We start from the raw sequence: 25,900 nt of genomic DNA, 5'->3' as shown, positions 1-25,900 counted from the left end.
GGAGGACCTGCAAGAAAAGGGGGCAGCTGAATGTTACACAATACAGGTATGTAAGGATGTTACTGCAACTGTGTGCCAGGCACATCAAAACCATGATGTGTCTGCAAATGAGTCATCTTGGAGTGAACACTCCCGGCTGGGAGTGACGTAACTCACTCTCCCCCCATAACCTCACAGAGTGTGAAACCTGACAAGCAGTCACAGCAGTGAGTGAGGCATGTTCTTAGATGGTCAGAGGCAGATTGGATGTGTCACAGGGCAGCACACTAGGTTTCTAACTTAGGACACAAAAGAACAAATCTTGCTGTGCACCATTATCCCCCCATCATATTGCCCTCCTTCTCTGGTTCAGTTCTGTGAGTCTTTCCTAATCTGAGTGAGAAAAATGCACAGTGTCAGATGGTGCAGATAACAATAATACCAGTGAGGCATTATCAACTGGGCAAAACAAGTAGCTTCTCTTCTGATGCATTTGCAGACCACTTCTGTCTTTAAGCAGACTATGAGAGAAGGTCTTTGCCAAGCAGAGCTGATTCAAAACTCTGCAATTAAATTTCTGAACTAATTTTTTGCTGACAGTGCTTGCACTTAGACTTGCTGTAGTACCAGGCCCTGCTGTGACTCTAACCACAGCTGCCTGACAACAGATAACCATACTAACAAGCAACAAGCTTATCTGACAAACGGCTTTTCATCCAGTTTTTTGTTTGTACTTTAAACATCCTGAGTCCTGTGAGTCATTTTAGTATCAACAACAGACTGGAGAGTGAAAATAGATTGCTTATAGGGTTTTTACTGCTTTCTGCAGGAAAAAAAGCTTCAAATGGTATCTTGCGCTTCTTATCTTCTCCTTTCCCCAAACATTGCTCCTCCATTTCTTCAATCCATTTTTACAGTCTTATTTCCATTTCTTCCCACAATACCACCTCAGTCCAGTTCCTGTCTGGGCACTCCTCCAGATATCTTGCAGTTTTAGGAACTCTTTACTTTCTCCTGGAACCAACACATGTGAGTAGATGAGTATATTGATGAGCAGTTAAATCCCTTTTTATAAGTACTTCTGCCCCACAGTATTCCTGTATAGTGACGATTCTTCATTCTCTGTGCTACAAAATTCTCCTAGGTTGTGTCTGGAGGCTCAGATGGAGATGAGGACAATCTCTTACCTCTGAAATAACAACCAACGAGTTTAAAACATTACTAGAGCTCTAGAGATGGGCTTGTTATTCAGTCCTTCAGCATTTCCCCTTCAATTTCCATTACTTTTTCCAAATAACTCTGCTTGTTGCTTTGGAGCTTTTTCCATCCGTAGGCTTCACATTTCCAGCAGTATTTAGCAGTGGTGAGTCCTTCAGTGCTTGGGTGCATATTTTGGCACGTTTTTAAAGACCCAGGGCTTCAGAGGGCTCCGGCTGGAGCGGGGCCGGGCCGTGCCCGGCGGGGCGGGGGCGGCTGCTCCTGCCGGGAAGGTGCCGGTGGCCGCCCCGCCGCCCGCCCCCCGCCGCCGCTCCGCCCCCGGCGCTGCCCGGGCTCGGGGCGGGCTCGCTCCCGGCGGCAGGGAGCGGGCACGGGGCACCGCAACTTCGGCGAGATGAACGTGGAGAACCAGGATGTGCTGCTGGATCTGGAGGGGGAGGAGGAGGAGGAGGAGGAGGAAGATGATGATAACGATGATGGGGAGATCGGTGAGTCGGGGACTGGTGCGGGGAGGGTCCCCCTGGACAGCGGGCTCATCGCGGGCGGTGTGGCTCCGCGGGGCTCCAGCCTCGGGCAGTCCCTGCCGGGGCCGGGGCCGGGGCCGGTGCCGCGGGCGGGGAGCGCACCTGGCGGCGCCGCGCCCGGGCTGGGGCCGGCCGGGGCCGGGAGCCACCGGCAGACAGCGAGTCCGCCCCGCCGCTCGCCTCCTTCCGCTAAAACTACTGAGCCTTTTTCCGCGGAAAATACGGGATGTCTTTGTCCCTGCTGGCGGGTGTGCGCCAGGTGTGGTTGCCTTACGGAGCGCCGTGCCGATGGTCCTGCTTCCGTAGCATCGGCACGGCTCAGTGGGCGAAAACTTTGCCTGTTCCTTTCCCTGTGGGCTGAGGGAAACCCGTGAGAGGGGGCAGAAGCTTTGCAGGGAGCGCGATGCCGGAGACCTTTGGTGCGGCAGTGATCTCCCAGCACGGGCACAGCCCGTGTCCCGGTGCCTCGGTCCTTGGGAAGACACAAACGTGCCATCCCGGTGCCTCGGTCCTTAGGAAGACACAAACGTGCCATCCCGGTGCCTCGGTCCTTAGGAAAACACAAACGTGCCATCGCTCCGGCCGCCCGGCGCTCGCAGCATCCCTTTGCTCCCCGCGCTGCCCGACTGGCGTGCCTTGGCTTCACACCGAGCTAAGGAGAAGGGTAATCACAGAATGGCTTGGGATGGAGAGAGCTCGAAGATCATCCAGTTCCAGCACAGCTGCTATAGGCAGGGACACCTTCCAGCAGACCGGGTTGCTCATAGCTCCATCCTAGCTGGCCTCAAACACAATCAGGGAAGGGCATCCACAACTTCTCTGGGCAGCCTCTTCCAGTGCCTCACCATCCTCACAGTAAAGAACTTTTTCCTAATATCTAATCTAAACCTACCCTCCTTCAGTGACACCACTCCCTCCCCACAGAGCAAAGCACCCAACAAAACAAAGTAAAATGTAAGGGGAAAATTGGCAAAGCAAAGAAAGATAGGGATTTTGCTGGGGGGAAAAAAAAGGCATATTGTGTCTGCCAGAAAAGCAGACATTAAAATGGTCAGAGAGTTTTAAATTCAAAGTGTATGTTAGTCTTGTTCCAATGCCAGTATCCCAGGACAATGACATTGTATTTACTGTGGGAATTAATTCTATTAGAGCATTTCCAGAAAACAGCCCAGAAGGGGTTGTTTCTCAGCTGGTTCAGACTGAAGGGGTCTGTTCATTTCACTGAAGAGACACAGATTTTCTTCAGTTCAGAAGCTGTTTTTCAGCTGCAGTAGCCAAGATATTCTAAAGCCTTTTATTTCTAGTTCACTTGTTAAAATAAATCTAACAAATAAAGAATGCAGACAAAAGTCAGACAAGTAAGTAGAAGCTAGATCTGTTTATATAAATTTTAACAAATAAAAAGGGTTTCTGCTCATTATTTTTCAAAAGACTGTGAATGTTTTTGCTGAAAAGCACATATTTTTGATGATTTTTTAATATTTGGTCTGAATTTCTGCATTTGTAGAAAGTTTTAGTGACATTAACTCTCTCTTTTTAATTGCCTCCAAATATTAATTCTTAATAATGGTAAATACAGCCTGCCACATTTGTTCAGTTAGCTCACTCCAGAAGTGCATAAAGTTTGAGCCTCACCCAATGTCTGTGGAAATTAGGGAATGTCTTTCCTCCAACATTATTAGCCTTTGTTTCAGATGGGAGTATCCCTTGACTTACAGTAATAGTCCAAAGACAAATCCAGTTTTCCATATGAAGTGCAGCAAAGGTATTGTTTGACTCCATTCCCTGAATTTAAAGGGTGGATCAGCACTGCAGTGTATTAATCAACAGCTGTCTTTTCCATTCTTCACCCCAGAGAACAACTGAACTTTTTCCTACTCATAACTCTTTATCCAACTTGGGGATTGTTCAGCTCTCAGAGCCAGCAAATCATGAGCTTCATATACTGTATACAACAGTTGGGAGCAACTCATGCTATGTGGCAAAATTGCCTAAAAATTGTGCAGTGATGATTTCATGAGTTGTTACACAGAGCCTGTTACACAGCACCTGGCTTTGTCACATTTGCTACTCTGCCTTGCAAAATACATGTGTAACTGTCTTAAGGTTTTTATATTAGGTGTAATATAATAATATAGCAGGAGAACTATTTTATTAATCTAACAAATATGTTCATCATCTATTTACCTCCAGTTTTATTTTGCCACTTGCATCTGCATTTTTCCCAAGGACACCATCCCTGGTTCAGGAAGTAAGCAGGATTTCTGAACTCTTTCCAGTTCTATTCAAGGTTAATCCAAAGTGTTTATATCTCATCAGAAAAGCGTTATTATGGAATGTCAAAGTTTGCAGTCATGGCACATAAAGGGAGCAAGCTGTCTCATTTTGGCATACAGTTGGTTTTGGTTATCCATGCTGATGACCAGCAAGCCACTCATGTCAGAAACAGTGTTGGGCAGGCATCCAGAGAAAGAGCTATACTCAAGGCCCAGTCCACAGGGAGGTACCAGAGCTGCTCTGCCTGTTGCACAGAGCTTTGACACTAATTGTTTGGATCAGAGTTGTGCTTAGGGAAGAAAGTCTTGTCCTAAGGTTAGACTTTTTGGCAAGTTGAAGCTTTTTCTTTCCAATGCTTAAACAAGATGGACAACTTTTTCATTTGGACTCAGGCTGTTTTCAAGAGGATTTTTACATCAGTGGCATTTTTTCCCTCCCGTAATTTATTCTTTCCCTGCTGCAAACCTCACACCGTATCCAAATTGGTTTGCTTGTATTTGAGGATTTACAGAATATTTGAGTATGGTTTCCAGAAAAATTAACTTGTGCAGACAATATCCAGGGTCATCCATCCTGATTACCTATACAACAAGAAATGCTTTTGTCTTCATAGGGATATGTTAGCCACTTGCTTACTCCTTGTGGTCTTGGTTTTACTCAAATATATATCCTATTTGCTTCTTGAGCCTTGAGGCTACATCTTGTCATCTTTTGACACTGCTGCAATAATGACCAGACCATGCTTTATAGATGACCAAGAAAAGGATGTTCGTATGTCAGAGTTTTTCTTCTCACACAATGTGCTGATGAGGATTCAGGGAGAATTTTGGCTGTTCTTTGTAAGAAGGCTTTCATGCTGTTGTTCAGGACACACTTTTAGCAACCACAATAAAAATGTACAAAAGTAGTGGTTTATTCAAGCAACATAAATTGTGGAGTCACAGCCTAAGACAACCAGTTTTGTTCAGCCCATTGTACAGCTGGAGCCCTGAGGGGTGATGTTGTAATCCAAATGGTGTAGAGTAGGCATAGCTATTCTTCACCTCCTTACTTTTGCTCACTCTTATGTTCTCTTGTTTCTTCGTGGCATATACTGCATTTAGTCATGCTGCCTGCCCAGAGCTTTTATTTTTTCCATTTCAATAGTTCCAGTAACATGATGTTCCTTGTATGACCCTACAAATATTGTTGATATCATATACTGTACTCCAATATGAAAATACAACATACCCACAGTGTCCTCCAAATTACTCCATTTTGCCTTCATGATTCTCTGGAATGGGCAGTTCTCTACAGAAGTCTTCTAAAGGCAATGGAAAGCCTGAACATTTAAATACTTTTTCTCAGAAGTATGGCTTTGTCCTGCAATTTATTAAGTATAATCCCCACCTTTGGAAAATTTCAAAGGGGCCAGATCTTATATTTTCTTTAAACACAAGACTTTATAAGCAGATTCTTTTAAAAAAGTAGTTTTGTTTCTGAATGGACACTTTCTTCCTTTTCAGTCTACCTACAGTAGTAGTGAGTAAAACTGCCCCAGTGGTGTCATTTCACACCTGATTTTCTTCTCTTTTGCTTCTCATACTTGCAATCAACTTAAAAATGATTGGGGCACATTGCAGTTCTCCATTCTCCTGAAGATGGCAATAAACTGTCTGATGAGCTGAGAATCAAGAATTTCTCCTCCCTGCACTCTGTTTGGGACACTGCTCTTGTGTGCGTACATCTTGTGCGTGTATGTTCCTGCAGAAACAAGCAGGAATGTAGACACATGGTCTCAGTTATTCTTTTAAATTACTATTGGAGTTACTCTTGGGGCAGTGAGAAACTCCTCCTGGTGAGCTGGGACTTGCACAGGTTCAGGAAACGCTGGTGTGTTACACTGGCCAACATCTAAACCACTTTTCATGCCTTTATGTCCTTTCTCTTATATCTGTTACACAGATGGTTTACCTACTTTTTTTTTTTTTTGTCTCTTCATGCTTCTGCACTTTTCTCTCCCAAAATTCGGCCACTTCCCCTTTGCAGAATCCAGGCCACAGATGAGTATACAATCCAAGCCATGCAATGACATCGACTTGTCACCAAGTGTGGTTCCATTTGAAAGTACACTGCTGTTAACCCTCACTTTTTAAGGCTGATTTAATTATTTTTCTGCAAAACTCCTAAAAACCAAATGCTGAGAATATAAATCTTTAATTGCAATATAATTACCAGTTTGCAGCTATTTATAATTCATAAATTCTGGAGGAGATCAGAGAATCAGGCGGGAATTTAGGAAATTTATACAACCTTCATACATATACCAAATTTAAATCTATTTTTAAAGGGTTTTTACCATACCTGAATTCAAAGTTGTCCAATAAAAACTTATCATACTGTGAAAATATTCTTTTATTTCTTCCTGTATTTTAAATTTAGCTGTACTGAACATAAGAGTGCATTTTACAGGTAAGTCTACAAACTGTAGGAGGACTTATTTGCCAGTGTATTAGGTTGTGCAAATTGCACAACTTTAATAGTAATAGTTTTGTTTCTTTTCCTAATTATTAAGTAATAAATTTTATGGTGGATATTTATCACAAGTCATTCCCTGAATTTTTTCCTCTATTTACACAAGCCTTTAAGAGGAGGAATACTCTACACTGTTATGCTCAACAACTTAAGATTTTTTAAAACTACTTTTCAAGCATTACCATTTCTAAAAAAGAAATCTCATTAAATTCAATATGTAGGGAAAAGCCAGAATTTTGTTATGTGGTACAGAACTCCAGCAGTTCTATAATGTTACAGTTATTAAAAGTAATACAATCAAAAGCTCACAAAAAACAGTCCTAATATCAGTTGATTTGTGCTTTAGGCAGAATATGAAAATGCAGATAGAGAACTCGAATTTGAAGAGACCAGAGACTTGGAAGGGAAGATGTACACATGCCATAACAGATGTCTTTCCACACAAAAGGACCTTTCAAGAGTAATTAGAGAAGAATTAGTAATAAGATCTGTTACTATATGCCTGGGAACTTCTTAGAATCACAGAATGGGTAAGATTGGAAAGGACCACAGTGGGTCACTGATCCAACCTCCCTGCTCAAGCAGGGTCATCCTAGAACACATTGCACAGGATTGTGTCCAGATTGTTCTTGAATATCTCCAGTGAGGTAGACTCCACAATCTCTCTGAACAATCTGTTCCAGAGCTTGGTCACCTGCACAGTAAAGTTCTTCCTCATATTCAGGTAGAACTCCCTGTGCATCAGTTGTTGCCTCTTGTCCTATTGCTCAGCACCACCAAGAAGAGCCTGGAAACATCCTCTGGACACCCTCCCTTCAGATACTGATGGACATTGACAAAGTCCCCTCTCAGTCATTTCTTCTTGAGGCTGAACAGGCACAGCTCCCTCAGCCTTTCCTCATAAGAGAGATGCTCCCTTCCCCTGATCATCTTTGTCACCCTCTGTGGGACCCACTCCAGGAGCTCCATGTCTCTCTTGCACTGAGGAGCCCAGAACTGGGCACAGCACTCCAGATGTGCCTCAGCAGGGCTGAGTGGAGGGGCAGGATCACCTCCCTGGACCTGCTGGCAGTGCTCTTCCTAATGCAGCCCAGGGTTCCATTGGCCCTCTGGCCACAAGGGCACTGCCGGCTCATGGGCAGCTTGGTGTCCACCAGGATCCATGAGTCCTTCTCCACGGAGCTGCTTCCCTGTAGGAGGGCCCCAAGGCTGTCCTGGTGCAGAGGGTTATTTTTCCCCAGGTGCAGGATCCTGTATTTGCCTTTGCTGTATTTCAGACACTTCTTCTCTCCCCATCTCTCCAACCTCTTGAGGTCCTTCTGCAGGGCTGCACAGACCTCTGGGGTGTGAGCCACGCCTTCCAGCTTTCTGTTGTCCATAAAGTTGTTATAATTTATGCCATTCAATAAAGTTATCACTGAAATCACCTCATCATACTATTTCCTCATACCTGCCAATTCCTTGGAAATGATGGGTGGCATGCTGTGCACTTAAGATATAGTTTGCCACTAGACATGTGGCAAACCTCAAGGGGAATCTGACACTAAAATGGGTGTTTTCTGCTGTGATTACAAAAAAAAAAAAAAAAAAAAGGAACCAAACACAGGGTGTTTTTGTTTGCTTTTGTTACATGGCATAAATTAAATAGTCTTGTACCCCTTAAAAAAGTCAAATAAAGTAGCATTAGCCTAAGTTTGGGATTAACTGGTGTATCCAGGAAAAGGAGTTACTGACTGCTGTGCTTTTTACTTAATGCACAAATAATAAAACTAAATATTGTCTGCTTGACATGAGAAAACCTTTAGAAAAGGTGCTTGAGGCCTTAAGCATATGGAACTGCTGCAGTTGCGTGTTTAACAAGATAATTTATTTAACAGAGGGTGAATGTCAAGGAGGACAGCTCTGAAGAAGGTGCCATGGGTTGGTTTATGTGCTGTTCTCATATTGAGGAAACAAAGGTGAAGGAAGAAATATTATGCAAGTGCTTTTCTATCCTGATGAATAGAAAAAATCATATTATTTTTAGTGGACTGTCAGTACTGCTAGAGTGCATGTCTTTGACATGGTCCTTCTAACAGTCTGAAATATTGCTGTACAAAATACATATTATTAAGCTGATATTTGGTATATATGTTTTAATATGAAATTTTTAAAAATATTCACTAGGGGCCAAATATTCAATGGGCCTAATATCACTTGCAATTTTTAGGGTTTTCTGTTTCAAACTCAGTCTTAGTGTGAGTGTAGGTGGAACAGTCTTACGCTGAAGAGAGTGAGTTCATCTGCTGCATTGGCTGTGAGGAGAGACTCCTTGGACATTGCTGCTATCTGGTTCCAGTCTGATGGATCTGGAAGCTGAAGTGAAAACTGGAGGCTGTAATGTCGCAAACAAGTGAAGCAGCACAAACTGGTTTGGCTACAAAAAGTATTCCCACCCACAGCCAGCCCACAGCAGCAGCCTAGGTTTCCTTGGCATTCTAGTCCTGTCTTTCACTGGGGAGTCTCAGTGCCAGTGTGGTAGGAATGCAAAGCTGCAGAGAAGGACACTGCACACTTTATCTTCTTATTGCTGCTGTCTGTGGCAAATGAAAACTGGCAGTCATGTGCACTGCCACCAAACAATGGATTGGTTTTGGTTGTCAGTCTAAGAATGCAAATATCTAAGCATAGATCTATTGTCTTTTCCACCTCTCACAATTTACTCAGGCATCCCACATCTCTCTGAAGGCTTTGTGACAGAAGACAGACGATCAATTCCCCTGATTGTATCCCAAGGGAATACACAGACATCTGAAATATATTTTTGCTTAAATCAGTGGAATCACACTCCTTCTTACCTGCCCCATGCTCAAGTATTTGATAACAGCAGTAGACATATAGGCATGGTTCCCTGCAGGGACTTGAGAAGTGAGCTTCTGAGGCATCCTTAATGAGTGCCAGATTCAAATTGGAAAATTAATAAAATATATTAAACTGCAAACTGAACTTTAAGAAGTGTAGTTACAAGTCTGCTGGACCATAAACATTCCTTTCATTGTTTTTGTGACTCATGTGGTAGAAACAGCAGCTTAGTTTCAGAATGTTGTGTAAAGGCACTTCAATTTAGTTTTTACATTAAATACAATTAAAATAATTTCCATCTAAACCACTATTCATCAACATCATTTTGACACAACTGAAAATTAAAGTTTTGTAAGAACTGCCACCAATAGCAGATTTTTCTTTGCTTTTACTGTTTCCCTTCCTTTCTTTTTTTTTTTTTTGTAGATGGAATTCATCTGGCCCCATTAATCTGGTTAGTCAGGTTCTCCAGCATTTTTTAGATATGATTTATTATCGGACATTAAATATTTGCATAGGAGACTGTTTTCATTACAGTCATCAGAATGAGCTGAGCAGCAGTGTTCTGCTGTAGGAAACAGCTACTACCTCTTCTGTGTTCAGTGCTGTTTGAGACCAGCTGGTGTAGCAGGTTAAATGCCTGAAAAACTTGAGTTCCCCTGGTGTGTGTCTGTCCTGCAGGCTTCCAGCATGGGTGGAGATAGATCACAGAACCACAGAATGGTTTGGGTTGGAAGGACCTTTAAAGCTCATCTAGTCCAGCCCCACTGCCGTGAGCCCCATCTTCAACCAGATCTGGTTGCTCAGGGCCCCATCCAGTCTGGCCTTCAATGTTTCCAGGGATGGGACATCAGCCACCTCTGGGCAACCTGTTCCAGTGTGTCACAAACCTCATTGTTAAAAAACTTGTTCCTTATAAGTATACTGAGTCTACCCTCTGTTAGCCTAAAACCATCACCCCTCGTCCTGTCTCTAAAGGCCCTGTTAAAAAATCTGTCCCCATCTTGCTTATAGGCCCCCAGTTTGTCCTAAAATGACACAATAAGGTTTCCCCAGAGCCTTCTCTTCAGCCTGAAAGCTCTTGGTTCTTTTTCCATGGCTGCAGCAGAGACCAGTGACCTGTCCCTCTACTATTTTGGGAAATTACAGTCGGTTAAGGAATCTCCACTGTCTAGGAAGAGTGGGAGCAAGAAGAGCTTTCTTTGAGATACCCTGCACCTCCTATGGTGTGGTGATACTAATGGACCTGTGTCAGGAGAAGGGGATGAGATTTGTGACTTTTCAGGGGGTGAAATATCGTGGATTCTTTCCTTCCTTTGTGGGAGGAATAGTAACTCAAAAATGTCATCTGGGCTGCAGATCAGGTTGGAAAGAATGAGAAGTGATTGTAAAATATTGGTGGTGTAGCAACTCTGCTAAAGATGCTGGCAACTGATATTAGTAATCCAAGAGTGTGCTAACACAGTGGAGGAGTTAAGAGCCATGACCAAACAGCCTGTGAAGAAGCTGTGGTCTGTTACTGTAGTTCAAGGAAGCCTGAGAAAAGCACCAGACTTGAGCTTAGATCAGTGGAGAGACTCACGTAGCACAAACCAGGGTCTTACCTGAAGGTTCTCAAAAAATAAAAAGTGTTCAAATCATGAAAAGAGTATGGGAATGGAAGTGAAGGCAAAACATGTGAATTCTGGGTACAGACTAAGAAAGAAAGCAGTTGAAAGTGAAAGAGGAAGAACTCTTGACAGTATTAACTGGGGAGGGCTGGCCAGTGCAGCTGTTAAGAAGCAATTGTTTGCTGTGGGTAGTGAGGCACTGGAACGAGTTCCCCAGAGGAGCTGTGAATGCCATATGCCTGGAAGTGAGCAGGGCCAGGCTGGATGGAACTTTGAGCAACCTGTCTAGTGGAATGTGTCCCTGTCCATGGCAGGGGAATTGGGAACTAGATGGCCTTAAGGGTTCCTTCCAACCCAAGCCATTCTATGATTCTATGATTCTGTAATTATATTCACCTATTTATCTGGTCAGGAACTCATTAAGCAGTGGCATAAAGATTCTTCCAGTTGAGCTCATCAGGAAAATAAACTGCAGAAAAGACTAAGATAATATAGCTATGAGTGCAGTGAATCGAAATAATTAACCTGTGCCATTTTCATATATTTTTTAATATATAGCAAAAATTGAAAAGTGTTCATTGGTAATTTATCCAGCAGGAAAAAAATTGCTATCTTTGTACTCTTAGTTATTTGCAAAAAAATTTCCACTGCTGCAGGTTTGGCACTGCAGTTAGAGATAATAAGAAGGCTGAGATGATAATCCAGAGGGCTCTAGCAGTGCCAGAGAGTTTTATTAGTTTGTGTGCAATATTAGTAAGATTATTGGTGTTCTTTTTCTGTGTTTTTTCTGTAAGTAGTCTAATGGAGTTTTTACAGGCATTAATGAATAAGGATGAGGTCAAGCAAGGCACACTTTACCCTTGCGAGCAGTCCCTTTGACTAGAGTGGGAATAGCATCATTTTTGTAAACAATGTTGCAAAAGCAGAATTATTGCCTAATCGAGGTAATATCTCTGTTAAATGTTTCATCATCTCCATATATGCTGATTTATTCTAGGAAAAATAATTAAATTCATTTAATCATTCTGCTGTCTATAAAATACAAGAAAGAATTTTGCACTAAAGCACAATTTAATCTATAAAATGATGGTAGTACTTAAGACACAGCACAGAAATTGCTCCTACAATATTTGGTAAGACTTAAACATGTAATAAATTTTTTTTTAAATGACCTGAAGAATAGAAGAGTTAATGCTGGAATATATTTTTTAACTTACTTGCTGATAAGCAAGTAAGGAGAGAGAAAGCTTCAAGGGCAATGCAGTCCAGCCAAGGAGAGCTCCAGATGTTTTTGTAAGTTTATTGGAGTTTACAATAAAAGCAAAGTTCATCTTTCACAGAATCACAGAATAAGCTGATTTGGAAGGGATCCACAAGTATTAGTGAGTCCAGCTCTTAGCTCCACGCAGGACAGCCCCAAGAATCACACCATGTGCCTGAGAGCGTGGTTGAAATGGACCCTGCCAGCCTTGGTGCTGGACCACTTCCCTGCAGAGACTGTTCCAGTGCCCAACCACCCTCTGGGTGAAGAACCCTTTTCTAATATCCAGCCGAAACCTCCCCTGGCACAACTTCAGGCCATTCCCTTGGGTCCTGTCACTGGTCACCACAGTAAAATCTAAGCAGTCCTTTAATTTCTAAAACTACAATTTCCTGATTAGGAAACAAAAGTACAGTTTGTTTCTAAACTCTGGGTCCAGCACCAAGAATGCTTGCAGGCAGAGTCTTTGCACCTACACACAAGTTAAAAAGTACATCTAGGTTTTGACTTAATATTTTCACTGTTTTTAAAGTAATTAAAAGTATCTTTTTGGGACCCTCCTATAGACACACTGTCTAACATCAGAGTGTGGGAAATACTTTAAAGCAAACATGCTGAGAATCTCGTTACAGAAATTCAAATATATCTCCTTTGAGACATGTAAATTTAATAGCAGTGGGTATAATTTTATAAATCTATCTCAAGATTTCTAATTAGATAGTTCATTGATCCACAGGCATTGAAGGCTGACCAAACAGCCATCTGCAATTACAATTGTGTTAATCATGTCAGCTCCCAGTGAAAAGGCTCCATAGCTGCTGCCTGGAGATTTAGCATTGGTGAGGAACACCAAGGACTCAGCTTGGCTGCTAAAAAACCATAGCTTGGCTGCTATGTTTGGAGCTCCGGGCAACTGCTGTGGGAGGGCTGCCCTCCTGGAAAACACAAGGAAGGCAGGGTATGCTAGTTCCCTCTGTAAAGGGGTTGTATTTTTGACACTATGGTTGAGGTTGATCTTGGCAAATTTGTCTCATGACAAAAGCAGAAGTAGCTTGTCTTCTTTATATTTTCTGCTTTAGGACAGCTGTTTTGTTTTAGTTGATCTGGGATAAAAACAAGCAAACAAAACCAAATCACATTATTTTAAGCAATGAAGAAAACACCTTCTGATTCAAGAAGGCCCTTGGGGACCCTCAGCACTGCAGGAGGTATAAAAACAGCTTATGAGACTTTTGACCAGAGGCCAAACTCGACAGTCCTCTCCAAAGCGTTCCATCACAGTCCTACAGCGAGTCAGCCTCCAGAGTATAAGCATGTGTATCATGGTTCTGGGCATGCATGAGACCTAGGGGAGAGAGAGTGTTCACACAGAAATAGTAAACAGCTTGTGCTGCTTCTTGGTTTCCTCCTTTCTACTTCTTAAAGTATCAGCAATACTGTGTTTTAGCAGCTGCTTTAGGTAAGATCTCACTAACTCCTCTGGAATTACTCAGGGAAAGAAAACATAAAACCAATGATATTTTATGGAGTTTGGGCTCAAGTTTGGACTCAAACTTTTGATAGCTGTTACACTGCCACCATTCCATGTACTTGTCTCAGGCTGTGGTAGGAATACTGATTTTTACAGGATTACCTGCAGCCTGCTCCTGTAGTTCTCACACAACAGCGTAAACTCCTGAGGTAGCAGGCTGCTGCTCATTTCTATGTTCCAGTCCATGTAGGGAAGGATTACAAGCCAAACATGAGAACACAAATATGAAAAGGATTCTTTTGAGATGAGTGAATCCAGCAGTGTCTATGTAGTTATCTAAGTGTGTAAATATTGCAGTCTTGGTCCCCAGAGCCTGGGGGTAGTTGTTCAGTAGGTATTTTTCAGTGTGGGTTTTTTTTCAGTTGTTTATTTTCCAAAATTTTTCATTATGAAAGCATAGCATAAATAATAATAATATTCCATTTATCATTTGTGATGTGTTTGCTTTATTTGAATTTGTTTATTCAGAATGGAGGAGAGTTTAATTAAATGCATTGGGGATAGATGTTTACCCAGTGCTCTAAGATCAAATGTGCCCATCAGAAGAGCTTCTGCATCTCTCAGTGTGTATAGCTCACCAACCAAACACATTAACCATTTGTCTCATCAGAATGTTCCTTAGAAACACCTTGCATGCAAAAATAAACATTAGAGAAATCCTGTTTGCTTTCATGATGAGTCTTTCTGTTCTTCTCCATATCCATCACTATCTTCTATGCCGTTTTCTTGTGCCACCTTTAGGGCCAGTCAGTCTCTTGGCATTCAGAATGACAGGTTTGAGTCCATATGAACAGATCTGGCTCATGCAGAAGAGAAATGTCACTTACAAGTGGCATAGGGTGCCCTTCAGGTCCAAACTGCACAGCTGAAGTGCCAGCCTGGAGCAAGCAGGGATAGAGGAGTCATTCCATGATTTCATGTTTCTGTTTTTCTCCAGTTTGCTGATAATAAACTAAATTAAAATCTGGAAGTAAAATCCTCTGGTTTGTGTTCAGGGATCATACTGGATGACCTTGCAGGGATCACTGGATGACTAGAACCTTTTAGTCTTACTATCTAGGAGCTGGATCCACACATTTTAAAAGGTCATTTTTCTTACCTTTGACACAAAATATGGAATCTGCAGTAAAGCCTCTTCAAAAACAGAACAAATATCAGCATACTGATATCAAGGGATAATGACTAACCTCCTAACAGCCCATCACACTTGCATTTTCCCTACTGTGGTAACGAGATGCGTAAGCATTCTAAACTCAGCTTAAATGAAAAACAACTTTCTAGATGCTGCTGGTTGGGTTTTGGTTTTATTTCATTGGAAAGCTGATTTTTTACATTTTCTGCCTTCCACAGTTTTGAAGAAATGGATTAGAATCTCAGTGGAAATGAATTTGTGACAAGGGCCATCACTGGGTCTCTCAGCACTGGTCTCTCTGATGGAGATCCGTAATGTTGTACAAAATGAGCAAACCCTGTGGCTGTTCCTGTGTTACTGCCATCTGGTATGTTCATCACATTGTAAAACAGTTTAGCAGGATTGTTTACGGACACCAAAGTAAAATGTCTTTCCCTGCTTTCCAAAACAAAGCATGCATTTCCTCTTCTGTGGGCTTTTTTTAAAGATTTCATGGAATTACACTATGGTATAGGTGAGATAGGAAGAAAGGAAGGGTTTGGCTTTTTCCTCCTTATTATTCTTGCTGCTTGGTGTTGTTATAGCTGAACAGTATCTAAGATTCAATGCTAGTCATTTTTCATCAGGATCATTGCAGTATAGTCCTGAGCTCTGTTAGCTCCCTCCTGAGATACACTATCAAAATACACATATTTTTATTCTCTGTGCTAAGCAAAAGGAGATTTGTATTTTTAAATTAACGAGTATTCTTTCCTGATAAGTTCTTAGAGAAAATTTACTCAATCTAGGATGGCTAATCTTCTGTGAAGGAGCAGCAATTGCTAGAGAAATCTAGAAATGGCACTTTATGCCAGACCATCATGTGCTTACTCTGCTAGGTCTAAAGCTGTCCTGCTGTTCCTACTCTGAGAGGCTTGTTCACAATGGTGGTGGGTGACCATACTGAAATCTGAGATATGACTCTACCCAGGGAGTAATCCTTCTATACCAGTCGCTTGTAAGCACAAATCTTATGCTAGATACCTTCTATTTTATTAACATTGTTGCACGTCAAGCAGTCAAAAAGCTCTTGCTGTCCTATGGTCAGCACTGTTCTTACATTTTCTCAGATATCTTTGGCATCTGCCTCAGAGCTTGCAGTACTGTGTAATATATCTGAGAATATTTCTAATGCACCACCTCATGGATAGGTGATTAGAAACCTGCTACTCCTCACTGACCCCAGAGCCAAGATGTGCAAGAAGCAGCTGCTGGCTCAAAAGCATTTAAGATGATCTAAAAAAAATGTACTACTTCTGTCTGATTCTATACACTGGGAGCTTCCCTGCCTCTGTGCCCTCATTTTACACTTTGGAACCCTGAATGGTGGTTCTGACCCAAAGCACCACTGGATTCTCTTGGGGCCAGGAGGCTGGGCTGGGGGCACCACTGACCTTGTGTAAAACTAGTGAACAGCCTGAGTGTTCACTGGCTGGTGAAAAGGCACAGCAAGAACTGCACAGAAGGCAAGATGCAGGCCAATGACTGTGCTGTGACAAAATCTGGGTCTGGGAGCAGGCATTCTGCCCAAGGACAAGGGCCAGGAACTAGCGCTAAGCCCTGCAGCTGAATGACCACAAGGCAGTAGTGTGACATCATCTGACAGAAAGGACAAGCCACCAGTTGGGCTTACAAACCAGATGACAGACCACCCATCCCAACAAGAGGCTGATTGCAGCCAAAGGCATGGCTTGATGGTGGCATCACCTTAGAAAGCTAATTGTCAACCCTGCCTAAGCTCAAGGCTTGGTCTGTAAATGTGCAGTGGTTGATCGATCCATTCAGTCACCTAAACCTGGGGGCTCTTCACCAGTGACTAAAATGACTGGGATCTTCAGCATGCCATTCTCTCTCCAGAGAAATATACTTCATTTTTTCCATCCTTGTGTTGTTAGAGGACTGTAATGGCTGTTGGGATCTTACATCCTGCTATTTCTGTGTTTTCAAAGTCCAGGGAAAAATTTTTGTGTTGTCTCTAGAACTTGCTTTTATTGCCTTCGTGTTTTCTGAATGTATTCGTGTATAAATTTGTTGAATTAGAAGCTTCATATGCATTTATTTTTTTATTTTTAGTTGAAGAGTGGACTTTTCAGTGCCAGGCAGAGGGAGCATATTCTTATTTTCCATCAGACTGCCCACACTACTTTTATTAGAAAGCTGTGTGCACACATGCATCCTTCTTGTTAATGCCTCTTTTCTCAGAAAGGAACTTAGAAACCTCTGTGTCTTCAAAGCCACAGGGTCTGTGGTATGTGACCTGACAGGCACGAAGCTGTCAGACCTTACTAGCTGTAGTTACTGGGCATCACAAATAGAATTTTCAGCAGAAACCAGAATTTTTATTCATGGTTATTGTAAAAAGCTAAAACAACCATACTGGTTGTTTGTGGGTTTTTCCATCATGGTACTGAATTTACACTAATTACATTATTCTGAACTGACTTTTGAAACTTTATAAATTTGATCTATAAATTTGATCCATGAGAAAAAGTGTCCATAGTTACTATGATTACTTTTCTTGCAGTGCATTTTGAGATTACTCTGCAGCAGCAGAGTGCTGCTGCATATGGACCACTAATCAAATTGCCTGATTAGGTGAAATTCTAGACTTTCTGCAAAGTTTCCTCATGCCAATTGTAGCAATAATTATTACATCATTTCTGCTCAAGGGAATCACTCAAATGCTTCAGATATAATTTCATTTCTAAACTGACTGTATAATTAAATAATACAGTATAGCCAGTAGTAATCTTTCTCTGTATTTAAATGCAAATTTTACCAGTTACCAGCAGGAGCCGTAGCATCCCTAATTGGTTGCAGCTAATAATATATTATGACTAAAAAATGTTAACATTAAGGCTATGAAGTCAAGCACTTAGAAGTTAGGCAGTGTCAGCATTAGCATTGCCCAGACAACTTCCTTTTCCCTGCCATTTGTTTAAATGCAAGTTACAGTGTTTATGTACGCAATCATTGTTCTTTTTTTCCTCTTAAGTCCATTGCCTCATTTAGTAAACTGGTAGTAATCGCAGATTTCTTTTTATCTTCCTCATAAACAGCATGGCTCCAGATCTTGTTTAACTCAAATTATCCAAGCATTGCACAGAGCATTTTCATTTCTTTCATCCTCTGTATTTCTATGGTGCTTTTGCCACACCTGAACACTATATCCAACAGGGATATGAGTGTCAGGTTGCCTAACTCCTGTTTCTAGGGAATCATGGAGTTTTAGGAACCCAGGCTCTTTTAAGAGGAATGTAGGATGCTGAAGTGAATACTAAGATGTGGGGAAGGTAAAACACATCTGAATGGATTGTGCAAGCACAAGATGCTGAACAGAGAGATCCAGATTGCACTGGCAGGAATCCAGTGCAATTGCAATGGCAGGAATGCATCTTCTGGAGGGCCACAAGAAAATAATTAATTTTTAACCATTTTTGTACAGTCAGATCTTAATCCCATTCTGTGTTTATAGTTTATAAACTCCCTGCTTTTCTTAAAAAGTTGTCTAAAAAATGCTCACCAATGACAAAAGCTTTGGGACACATTTTTCAGAAACAAGAGCATTTTCCAATTTTGCTATTACAAATGCCATACCACACTTCATCATAGAATCACCATAGAACAGTTTGGGTTGGAAAGAACCTTAAAGATCATCTTGTTCCAACCCCTCTGCCATGGGCAGTGACATCTTCCACTGGACCAGGTCACTCAGAGCTCCATCCATCTTGGTCTCAGACACAACCAGGGATGGGACACCCACATCTTCTCTGGGGAACCTATTCCAGTGCCTCACCACCTTCACAGCAGAGGATTTTTTCTAGAATGTGATCTAAACATACTCTCTTTCAGTTGGAAGCCATTCCCCCTAGTCACTACGTGCTGTTGTAAATGGTCTCTCTCAGTGACCAACGCCCAGCTGTGCTGTAGAAGTGCTGAGCTCCCTGGCAGCAGCACCCTGGGCAGTTGGCTTGAAAACTCTGCTGAGAAAAACTGGGCCAAACCTTGTTTGAGCAGCTTGCTCAGCACCACATGTATCACATCCTGAAGCAGGGACACAGGCCTCTTCTCTGAGGCTGTATGCAAATTCTTTGACAAAGAGATAATCTTTCTTCTTTCAATCTTCCAACAGCCCTATATGCTATCTGTCTTTTACAAAAATTACTCAAAGTTCTAGACAGACAAGTTTTACTTAGCCAAACCTGAAGTCATCGTCATTGCAGCCCCATCTTGTACACAAAAGAAGGTAGGGTCCTGGAGAAAAAAGTTTGCGATTTATACTGAAAAATTATTTCCTTTGCCTTAAAATCTGCTTACATCTCCTGGGCTGGATCAAGTGGTATTACACTTTACCTTTTACCTTTTTTGTAGTCACAAAAAATTCTGAAACAGAAAAACCAGGATCCAGTCCTTTCCTTTGTGTTTTTAGAATGAGGATCTGCAATGACAAAGGGTCGTGAACCAGAACTATTTGAGTGTTCATGAGTTTGAGTTTGGAGTCTTATTGATCTGCTTGCTTGCCACATCTCTCTATAATTTTCTTTTTCAGAAGAACCCTGAAAGCCATTAGAGCCACATTAACCAAAGAGGAATGATTGCATTACTGATTTAATTCATGGGTTGTAATATGGAGCAACCTGATTTTTTATTTTAAAGGCTCTCTTAGAAAAAGAAGTTTTTCTTGTTTATTGGTAAAGTAGCTAAGGCAGTAAACCCCTTGTGTTCTACTGTGTAATGACATTTCTGAGGGCACTACATGGGCTGTACCCAGTCTGGGTATAGCAATTTCCTGGCAACCCCCAGGGAATTACCCACAGTGCCTGACAGTAAGGCAGGAAATTCCTGTTAGCCAGCAGTTGCAAAATCATTATTTCAGTTTGTACTTCTGGAATTGAATGTTTTGATTACTCCCAAGTCCTGCTTTAGGGGCCTACATCTCTTCTTTAATTCCATAGACACACATTAATTTCAGCAGGTATATAGCTCAATGCACACTTTCTTTGATTTTCCATTTGTTGTTGAATAATTTCTTTCTAATCTACTAGATAATTCCTATTTACTCTAAACTTGTATATAGATGCATCTTGTTAAGTAGAGTTAATATACCATAGAGAAAAACATTTTTATTAGTTGACTTAAAGATGCTGTAACCTTTATTAAAAGTACATTTATGAAACATTTTGCATTTAAAATAATGTATTAAGCAAGAGAAACATTAGTAATTTCATTTCATTATAATAATGAAATTGATGTATCGATTAATGAAATTAATTGATTCATTCTGGTCATTAAGAGCCATATGCTATGGTTGATACAATTTGGCTTAAAAATTCTCAATCTTAGGCATTTTGGAATACATCAGCAAGAATTTATCTTTAACTTTAAATGCCTACTATGTTCTGCAAATCTGTCCTAATGCCCTTTGGGTTCTTAAAATTTATCTATCTCACCCTTTGCAACCTGGATTTTATTTTCTGCAACAGGAAAAAAAATGCAGCCAGTTCTTCTTGATCCCTTTTTCAGGCTCAAACAGATTATTCCAAGTAAAGAAATTTTTCTCTCAGAACTTTCTAACAGAGCTAAAAGTCAAAGTTGCCTGTAAGCTGGTGCTGAATTCAGTGACCCAGCTGATCCCTTATGCCTTATGTTCTTAATGTGACTGAGGTCATTCTTTTTCTCAGCTCTAGAAGCTAAGAACTTACATTTTTGACAGTAGGAATTATATTGTTAAAAATGAAATAAATGAAATATATATGCATGTAAGTATGCCTCAGTTTGTAGGACTGTGACAGAATCAATCATGAAACAGGCTCATTTGGCAGTCAACATTACAGTAGTTTTCTACCTGATTCCATATATAATTAAACCAAAGCAGCCCTTAATTGAAAAATTTAAGAAGGCTTGTTTGTTTCATCATTTTAATATATTTAAGTTGCTTACTCAATTATAAAAAGATATATGCGGAGAAGAGAAAATGATTCAAGCCCATAGTCCAACTTGATATTAATGCCTGAAAAGTAAATCAGTCTGGTGCCTACTGACTTAATCACTGTATTCCATTACTTTATACTTTGACAAAGCAAGCCATGTGTTTGCCATGCATATAATCAGTTTACAACTGAAAACCATATCAAATATTGTTTAAAATTATAGCAGGTAGACATGCTAATACATTCTAAAACCAAAGGCTGTTTATCTTTAAATTGCCTATTGACAGATGAGAGCCAAAATAATTCTTTCTGATAGCCATTTCAACTGAACGTGAGTAAACTGTTTAGCTTGAGAAAAACCATGTGGAATATTGTAATTAGCAGCTGAATTTCTGCAGTGATTTCCAGTCAGCTGGAGTCAGTCGTGGATACTGGATGGAGCCAGGTTGGTTCTGGCCTGCAGTGCAGCAGTGAGAAACAGGAGCCAACACTGGCTTTTCAGCAGATTACTCTGAAAACACAGAATTGTAACTAAAACATCATTAGCCCAGTGTTTTGTTTCTGAAACTGAAGTTGGGGCTAGTCCAGGTCTCACTGAAAATGTTTTAGGATTTTTGCCACAGGTTTTGGGCAATTGGCCCTCTTTGAGTTCTGAACACATAAGAAATGTTTTACAATTACTGAGCCCCCTAAACATTTCAATTCAGTGTCTCTTAAATATTTAGGCATTGCTATCGGCAAAATCATTTCCACAAAGTGAAATTTCTTGCCTGCTATTTACTTTATTATTTTTGGTGAACTAGAGCAACTCAGACTTGCAATGCCTTCTATTATATAGCCAACTGAATGTTTTCCTGTTTAGGGTTAGCCATGAAAGAGCTTTTATTTTTTAAAGTCATTCCACATGTTCCCATCCTTTGTTTGCACAGCTGTAAAAGAAGATAACTTAATGGAAAGAATAGTCTTTCAGACAAGAAAGAATCATCTTCCAAGAGAGCCATTTCACTTCCTTTGTGCTCCAGCAGCATCTATAGCTTCATTATTAGGTTTCCTCAGGCTTCTGAAATGAAAATCAATGTTTTCCTTATTATGTGGCATAGATTAGGTTTTTGGGTTGATGATACCTGCAGATCTGCTCTATATGAGTGCACAAAGTATGTAATTTATTGACGGCTGGAAGGCCATTTTGGCATTACTACATTTTAACATTACTAATTGTCACCATGTTTCTCACATGCTGTAAGGCTGCAGGTGACCCTAAGTGAACAAGACTTTCACATGGAAGGCAGCTTGTAGATCTCTTATTAACTGTAAATGATAAGTTATAAAGCATAGTTTGATATAAAAATAATTCAATTTCTCTAAATACGTAATTTTTCTGAAAGTGAAGAATGTGGGGTTTAGTAGCATGATTTTCAATTTGTTTTTGAATAATTCCTTTCTAAGAAATTATCAAATCATTCTTCAATGAGGTCTACAGATATGAAACGAAAGTAATTTAAACGCATTCTAATCACTTAGCAGAATGAATGCCACTAAATGCAAGCCAATAGTATTTGGTAGAAACCAGTGATACTTTTATAATGTCTGCTCTCCTATGTGCATGGAGAAAATATCATAGCCCAGAGAACCACTAGTCAGGAAAAATCAGCATCTGGGCAAAGACCACAGTCTTTGGATCTTCTTATTTATCCCAGCAGATGGGAACAATCTGACTCCATCCAGTTATTTGAGTGTCGCTGTGGCAAACATGATATGATCTTTTCATTCGATTTTCATTAGAACACGTAGACTTTACTAATCACTTTTTTTTTCCTTTTCTAATGTGGTGACAATGCTGTCAAATGTATCAGGAAATGCGTCAATTCAGATAAAAATTGCATGTAAATATTTCCTGATATTTTCCAGTCAGTGACGTATTTTGTTATTATACTGATTTTCTTTGCAATCTATTTGAGGCCTGAGCGACCTGAGCGTGTCTAATTGTGTACATAGTGTTCACACATTTCTGTGTGCAGTGAATGTTGTTGCCTCAGGCATGGCTGTGTGAGGACAGGACTTGAGGAAGCTTGAATGGGGGTTTGAAATATATCATCTACTCAGTTCTCCTTCAGCAAACGCCTGCTGCCCATTCCTGCCCTGCTGCATTCCCACCTGCTGCTCTGTGCGTTCAGCCAGGTACTGCAGACCAGTTGCTGTGCCCCAGCACTGTGGTCTGGCTTTGCAACACCTCATTTTCTGTAACCACACTGTAAACTTCCCTCCCTGGGGAACAGGAACTCCATGCTGTAGGTTAGTCCCACTGAGGGGCTGAGCAGATGTTCTTGAGCACATTGGGTTTGTACTTCAGAGAGCACACTGTTCTATTAACTTATTTGTCTCTCTGTAGGAAGAGAATTTAGACTGTTTAAAAATTCTGTGAGAGACTAGGAAGAGAATTTAGACTGTTTAAAAATTCTATGAGAGACTGTCAGCACTCTCACAAAACTCTCTGGGAAGTGAGAGGTGATATGATCTCCACAGCAAAGCAGCAAAGCCTGGGGATTCCAGAAGTCACTTCCTGGCTTTACATTCTTGGTTGCTCATGAGGTGCCATGTTAAGTGCCAGGGCTGAGATCTTTGTCCTTAACAATGTCTCACAGGATTGTTAGATACCAAGTACTATGAGTTTAGTGTTGTGAAATCTTCTTGACTTCTCAGAATAATTTGGTGCCTACTAATTTGGGTTCATGCAGGTTATTTACAAGCCAAAAGAGTGCTGCAGCTCTTTTTCGCCTCTGACTGTTTTCATTTAAGAGGAAATCAGTGATAACAAATACATAGAATTTCTTTGTCACAAAAAGATTGGCATCTTCAGGCACGTTTGACAATGTCCTTGTTACAAAGCCAAGCCAAGTAGTCTTTTCAAACATCAGTTTATCCAACATTTTTGTGGTTTTCTTGTCATTAATTTTTTTTGGACAGCATCTTTTATCACTTCTGGATGCTGCTTTTTTTTCATTCTCAGTCCTCTTTAATTTACAGATGCAAAAAAAAACCTTCATCCCTACTGCATGTGCTTTGGACAGCTTCCATTATTTCACTATTCAGACCCCAAGGAAAGATTTATTTCTTTATATTTAATTCTTCTTTATAGTTTTACAAAGGAAGATCATCTTCCATGATTATCAGTAGGCCATAGCCTCTCACCTATAGCAATAGGTAGAGATTGCTACTAGAAATGTTCATTAAAGCCTTTAAATTTGAATTATGCAATGAGAAATCACTGAACTTACAAAACCATCCACTGTCAATATCAATTAACTAATGAAAAGACTGGAAATTTTGCGTTGGCTATCAAGGAATTTTTTGTGTCTTTATTCAATCCAGTCAGAAATTCTGGCTCACCTATGAAAAAGCGAAGCTGTAGAGAAAATTCATTTTAAAAATCACTGGTAGAATAAACAGCAGGATTCATCTCCCATGGCCTGGCCAAAATAATGGGATACACTTATGTTATAAAAAAGTAGTGTGGGATTAACATGGACTACTTAGTACTTCTGCATAGGCAAATTTGAGGGAAGGTGTGAGGTGATGACAGCTCACTTCAGTGTCCTGCATTGAGGAACAATCTCCAGGCAGCTGGAAATGCCATTGATACATTGGCAGCTCAAATACCACCAAGACGTTCTTGTAAAGTAGCTTGCACATTTTCAGTACCTAAAATTTTTACAACAGCATCTTTTGAGAGGACTAGATCAAAGACCAACTGGTATCATTGAGCAGGCACTCAGAACTATGACTACAATAGAAAGAAATTAGGTTAAGTGTTCTGACAAAAGCATATGTTGTTGGATTGCTTGAAGACAGAATTTGATGTATCTGTCAATTAAAATCAGAGTATGCTGGCACAAAGCCAGTAGATTTCTTTGTTGCCTTGAACCTCCTTTGCTTTAATTGGCTGGGTGATAGAACACAAACATCTAGCCTTGATGTACTGTGACTCAAATATTAACAGGAGTAATAACATTTCTGAAGAAGATATGAGTTAGAAGAACTATTATTTTAGTATAAAGTCTCAGCAGCCCTTAGACATAACTATGAGAACATTACGACCAGACTCAGAGGAACCTGGGTCTGGGGAGAGACCTTGAAAGCTCCTCTAGGCCAACCTCATAAAGGTGACGCCAGATTCAACACGGCCTAAATTGTTCCAGGATATTTAATTCATCTCTGCTAAATAATCTCTGATGTTAAAGACCTCACATGACCTCACCTGCCTTCCCAGGCACTCTCTTCTGCTGTTCTTGCTGTTAGGAAGTTTTTCTTAGTGTCTAGCACCAGACTTTTATGCTGTATTTTTTTTTTCCTTCCATACTTAAAACTGACTTTACCATAATGCTGGAGGGGACAGAGGAGAAATAAATTAAGTGATTTTGGGGGAATAAAAAGGACTTTGTGTGGGTGCACCTTTTTCTGGCAAAGCTGAGTTTTGCAGTACTGTTTTTGTATTTCTGAGAGACTAGAATGGTCTCTTCCAGATAAAAACTGCACAAATTGGCACAGCTGCCCCTGCAAACCACTGTCAAAACAAATCTTATCTAAGTACCCATTCAAGTAGTGTCAAGGCTTTGTAATTTTGGATTCACATGAACGTTAAGCTGTAATTAATTTGAGAGAAGTACTTGGCTATTGTCTCATGAGAGGTGAGAGTGGCAGGCCCCTTTTACATAAAGTCTTCCTTAGGGACAATGACCCAGGGACTCCCTTGGGCATTATTTCAAGTACAAATGTGTTAAGATGTTAAATATAGACCCAATTCTAAAGTTTCCATGACATTCAGCTTATCAGGAGGAAGGTACTCTGGACAGAGACCCTGATGCAGAGACAAACTGTAATCACTCACAAATTCCACAAAGATATTTCTGACCAGCCCCAGATCCATCAGGATTTGGGAGAGTTGGAATTCTTGTGAATGCCATGTTCCCAGCTTCAGTTTTGTCTGATGGGTTCTCTAGACAGAACTGGTCATGGGGGAGTGGTTACTTAGCAAAAAGGCAACTTT

The 25,900-nt window shown here is 40.8% G+C and overlaps 1 protein-coding gene across 1 annotated transcript in view; it reads left to right on the top strand.

Moving 5' to 3' along the window:
• The first annotated feature begins 1,591 nt into the window (after positions 1-1,591).
• ANO6 (anoctamin 6) overlaps positions 1,592-25,900 on the top strand; it is a 70,708-nt gene continuing 46,399 nt past the window's right edge. The window contains exon 1 of the mRNA XM_066550711.1: positions 1,592-1,685. Coding sequence (XP_066406808.1) covers positions 1,592-1,685 — 94 coding nt within the window. The remainder of the gene's footprint in view (positions 1,686-25,900) is intronic.

The sequence above is a fragment of the Molothrus aeneus genome, chromosome 5 (genome assembly GCF_037042795.1).
Source record: "Molothrus aeneus isolate 106 chromosome 5, BPBGC_Maene_1.0, whole genome shotgun sequence".
Lineage (NCBI taxonomy): Eukaryota > Metazoa > Chordata > Aves > Passeriformes > Icteridae > Molothrus > Molothrus aeneus.
This window is presented reverse-complemented; position numbering and strand designations above follow the sequence as displayed.